Source organism: Larus michahellis, chromosome Z, assembly GCF_964199755.1.
Source record: "Larus michahellis chromosome Z, bLarMic1.1, whole genome shotgun sequence".
In the NCBI taxonomy this organism is placed as follows: Eukaryota; Metazoa; Chordata; class Aves; order Charadriiformes; family Laridae; genus Larus; species Larus michahellis.
In genome coordinates this window covers 11,225,252-11,230,058 of record NC_133930.1, presented here as the reverse complement: position 1 = coordinate 11,230,058, position 4,807 = coordinate 11,225,252, and the positions used below count along the sequence as shown (strand labels likewise).

General features: G+C 58.5%; 1 protein-coding gene across 1 annotated transcript; it reads left to right on the top strand.

The window, feature by feature from the left end:
- Positions 1–478: 478 nt before the first annotated feature.
- Positions 479–3,759, top strand: CCL19 (C-C motif chemokine ligand 19). The gene is made up of 4 exons (XM_074570829.1): positions 479–618; positions 1,766–1,889; positions 2,247–2,343; positions 2,881–3,759. Exons 1-4 carry the CDS (start codon positions 561–563, stop codon positions 2,899–2,901), a joined length of 300 nt encoding a protein of 99 aa, XP_074426930.1. The 5' UTR covers positions 479–560; the 3' UTR covers positions 2,902–3,759.
- Positions 3,760–4,807: the final 1,048 nt, after the last annotated feature.

Here is a 4,807-nt window from a genome sequence, read left to right as displayed (position 1 = left end):
GACCAGACCGGGGGGCTCAGGGGGAGCAAGACATCACCTCAGTACCAATATATACCCCAAAAATGGGCTTGAGGCAAGTTCTACCCCTAGCATCAGTGGGTTGAGCCTATGTGATATCTAATGGGAACATCCCAGAGATGTCTTGGAGAAGGGACTGGGAAATGTATGGGGTGGGACTCCCCATGTGCGTACCCAGGTGCTTTGGCAGGGTAAAGGGACCCTGGAGCTGCTCTGCCCCTGAGCAACAGCCCCTGTGGCCTGGGTGCCGGCAGCGGAGAGGGCAGGGGTGTGTTTGGCTCTGGGACCACAGAGCAGCTGGCTGCAGGGAAAGCAGCCGGGATATTCGGGAACTGCTCAAAGATTAAAATCCAGCCTGTGGCAAGACTTGTTGCAACTTCCCACCCCTCTTCTTCAAAAGAAAGTGAAAGCCACGGGCTGGAAGGATAAATAGGCAGTGTGGAGCAGCAGCAGCAGAGCGCAGGGAAGCTGTGCAGAGCTCACCACTCCTGCCTGGAGCACCATCACCTCCAGCCCCATCCTCTGCCAGACTCAGCAGCAAAATGCAGTGGCTGCATCTCCTCTGCCTCAGTCTCCTGGTCCTGGGATGTATCCTGGATGGTAAGAGGGAACCTCTCAGGCTGCCTTTCTTGTGGAAGCCAGAGGACCCTGTTTCTTGCTCTCTTTTCCATTTCCAGCAAACTTTTAGAAGGGTCCATGGCTGGGGGTCTGTCACAGCCTTCCTGCATCCTCTGCTTGTAACCTGCCCCAAAGGGACTCTGTCCTGCTCAAAGTCCAGGCAGGAGCCTGCAGGGCCCTGGGGCTGGAAAGCTGCGCTTGGGAAAGGCCGTGGAGCAATCCTGCCTCCCAGTGCCCTGGCCCAGCCTGCGCACACTGGGCTGGGATCCCCTCGGTCCCATTCTTCCCAGCACACCGGGGGAGCATCCCTGGCACCCTTTGGGGTGAGGCAGCCCTGGGGGGCAAGTGGCAGGGCTGGGAGCGGGAAGGAAGGAGTGCGCTAGGGCAGAGCTCACGTTTGAGGGGCTGCTGGTGTTAGACACAGGCTTTGCACAGATCACAAGAGCCTGGATGCATGACTCCAGGCCCTCTGTGGGGAGCTGGGGAGTCCAGACACCTTGCAGTGTTGCACCACACCATGCTGCCTGGGGTTACAGGCATCCCTGGGCATTGCCAGCCCTGGCAGGCATTAACAGTGAATAGGGCATTCGCTTGGAGCGTGACTGAGGTCCCCTATCCTGCAGTGAAGTGCAGACAGCTGTGTCCCTCAGCTGTCACAGGATTGATTGGTGTGGGGTGGGCTGGTGACAGGGCAGCTGCAAGATCTCTGACTGCTTCAGCAAATAAAGCTGAAGCCATTCCTGGCCCCGCAGGAACTGGTGTCTTTATTGCAGCGTCCTGAACCTGGGTAAAGACCCCGTCCTGCCTTGCTTGCTGCTGGCGCTGGCCCTGGGGGTGCGGGAGAGACCCAGGCGTGCAGAAGGGTTGCCCTCCGCCAGTTTGCTGTTTCTCATCCCTTTGCTCTCTGTGAGAAGGAGGCAAAGGGCTCCTGGCACCAGGGAGTGGGAGCAATAAAGCCGGTGCCTGCGTGTGCAGATGGGACAGTGTGCGAGGGCGTTGCTGGTGGCACCATCCTGCCCTGCTCCTCCTGGGTGGCCATGCAGCCCTTTCTCCCTCTGGGGAGGCTGGGTGAAGGCACAAGCCAACCCAGGAAGAGCATCCTCAGCCTGCATGTGTGTTCCTCCTCCAGTGCATGGTGGGAACAACGTCCTTGACTGCTGCCTGCGGACCAGTGAGACGCCCATCCCACGGCGGATAGTGCAGGATTACCGGCTCCAGCTGGTGCAGGATGGCTGCAACATCCCGGCTGCTGTGTAAGAGCCCCAGGGTGGTGACAGCTGAGGGACAAGAGCCCCAGGGTGGTGATGGCCAAGGCATGGACCCTGCAGAGAGGCAGGGAGGGAGGCAGAGCAGAGTGGAGGAGGGATGTTGAGCTGGGTTTGGGGGTGAAGGAATAGTGAGGGTTGTGGAAGAGACTGGAGATCAGAGTCTCAATCAGAGCAGGACCTGCCAGGAGCGGAAAACTTGGCACAAAAGTCAGGAAAGAAAGTCATCCCAAGGTAGAGATTGAGGAGGGCAGTGAGGGAGGCAGAGGGTGAGAGCTTGAGCTCTGCTTGAACATCCCCAGGGTGTCCTGCTCATCTTGTTTTTTTTCCCCGTGGGCCTGGCAGGTTCATAACCACAAAGGGCAAACGTCTCTGTGCCCCGCTCCAAGCCCCATGGGTGATTCGCCTCCAAGAGAAGCTGGATGCCATTTCTCCCAGGAAGGTAAGAGCCAGCCCTGTTCTAAGCTGGGAATGGGGGCAGCCTGGGGGTGGGTTAATCCACCATGAAACAGGCTTTTCCCAGTCTGACTGGGCTGCTGGGAAGAGCTGGGACATGCTCTGCTGAGGCATGGATACCTTGTCTCCATCTCCATCCCTCCTCCCTCCAACCGGGACCAGTCTGGCTTCTCTGCAATCCCTCTTCCACCCGAAATAAATGCAGCCCTGGGGCTGCTGCCCACCCAGTGCCACCCTGGGCTGAGCCCAATGGGTGCCACAGCAAATGGCACTGGGAGCAACGCCCCCACCCCTGACCCCCTGACTTCTGCCCTGCCAGCCTGGAGTTGTGCATCTTCATGGGGAGGGCTTGTGGTGAGTTTGGTGGGTGCTTTGCAAGCCCAGCCAGGTCCCCACTTCACCACCATGGCTTGGCCAGGAGACGTCACCCCTTGGTGACCACCCCGAGCATGGGGAAGGTACTCTGGGGAGGCTCCTGCCCTGAGGATCACACTCATCACAGCCAAGTTTTTCACTTCCCCAGGCCAAACCCCAGGGCAAGTAAGCTTCGAAGAAGCCCATGGCTGGCCCCAGCGCCTGGAGCGGGGCCGGATCCCAGCTGTGAATCTGAACCTAAGGAGCCAACTTGCTTCCACCCCCAGCCGCAAGGCTGACCCTCCTCGGGACTCGTGCTGGTGCATGGGGCTGGCCAGAGCCCTGCCTGCTCTCTCTTCTTCCCTCTTTCTCTGGTGTGACCCACCAACCTGCAGCAGGCTGAGCCTGGGGCTGCTGGACCAAAGCCTCCACCTCCTTTGCAGCCTGGAGGCCAGTTGATAGACTGTTCTGTGAGACAAGTTTGGGGGGGTATTAGCCTTCCCTTGCAGCAACTGTGACCTCCATCACCAGTCTGATCCCTTTGGTTTCCATCGTCAGCCCCAAACCTTCTGCAGTCCTTCTGCATCCTTGGGAAGGGCTGCCAGGACGGGACAGTGTGGGGATGGAAGGGAGGGATGGAGATGTTCCTTGCTGGCCATGCACTGTGCTGCTCCCTCACTGACCACAACCTAGATGCCCCTGGGCAGAGCGTGGCTGATGCGGTTCCTCTCTCATGCCCTGACTTCCCTGCACCGTTTCCCCTCCTGCCTTCCCTTGCCTGGGTAGAAACAGAGCCAGTAATGTGGTGGTGGCAGAGTGGGGCAGTGATGTTGCACTCCTCAGGGACATTGCCCCCTTTCTTGGTCCCACAGTCCTCCACCGCCTTCAAAGCCAGGGCTTTGGGATGCATGAGCAGTGATCGCACCACCCTCAGGTATTTGCTGCTAGATCTGTTTGATGAAACAATTACATGTGTAAGATGCTTCTTTTCTCTCTTTTTTACCGTGCTGTGATTTTGTTAAATAAAAAGAAAAGCCAGCTGGTGGTTGACCTGCCTCATGTTTGAGCCTGAAGGCAAGTGTGGGGTGTGCAGCCAGTGCTGCCTGCGATGCTGCAGTGGCGAGGGGGGGTGGAAAGTGGCTTTCTTAGGGGTGAAGGACACTGTCTACAGCAACTGGACTTCAGGTCTCTCCTGGGAGGTCTCAGCAGCATGGTGAGGTGGATGCCCTGCTCTGCACTGCTTGGCCAGGCTGCCAGAGTGGGTCCCCAGGGGCTTGTATTGTAGAGGTGGGGTGGGAGGAAGCATGGCAGTGTTGCACCACCCAGCCCAACCCACTTCAGCCCCACTGGTGCGGCTATCAGCCTGGAGCTCCCCAGCTTTTGGCTCCCGCAGGAGTGTAGGACACGGATGAAGAGCTGTGGTAACAGGAGCTTTGTCCTTGCAATGAAGGGAAACTGAGGCACAGCGTGGCTGGTCAGGACTGCTGATTGGCACTTTGGTGCTTGGGGTTAGCTGGGGTGCAGGGGAGGAGAAAGAGCTTTTGGAGAAATGGAGGCAGGTGAAGACACCTGCTCCTGGGCACGTCCATGGGCAAGGCATGGAGGGCAGCCCACCACCTCCTGCCCCTCATCACTGGTGAGCTGTGAGACCCTGGCCATTTTCCTCCCAAGCCTTGGGTCTCCTGGAACTGTGCACTGGGTCTGTGCAACAGTCATGCTGCCCTAAAGTGACTTGATGTCCCCTTGGGAACTGGCCTTTCGCCTGTGCCATGCAACGTTTGAACGAAATTGTTTCGTTTGGGTGAAGCAAGGGCCAAACATACCTGAGTGGGGTTTGTGTGGTCAACAGTCGGGCGCCATGGTCTCCTCCCAAAGACCGCAGCGTTAAACGTGATTGTCCACAAGGTTAAATTATTTACGGTGTCCCTGGCCAGCTTTTGGTGCCCTCCAGCAAGCCTGGGCACAGGCTGGGAGTGAGACAGCCCAAGGACTGTTCCTGAAGGCAGGGACGACGTGGCCACCAGCCCGTCCAGGGGATGGCATCCATGGTGGTGTAGCAGCTGGGCTGTGCAAGCCAGGGGATGTCCAGGCACCTG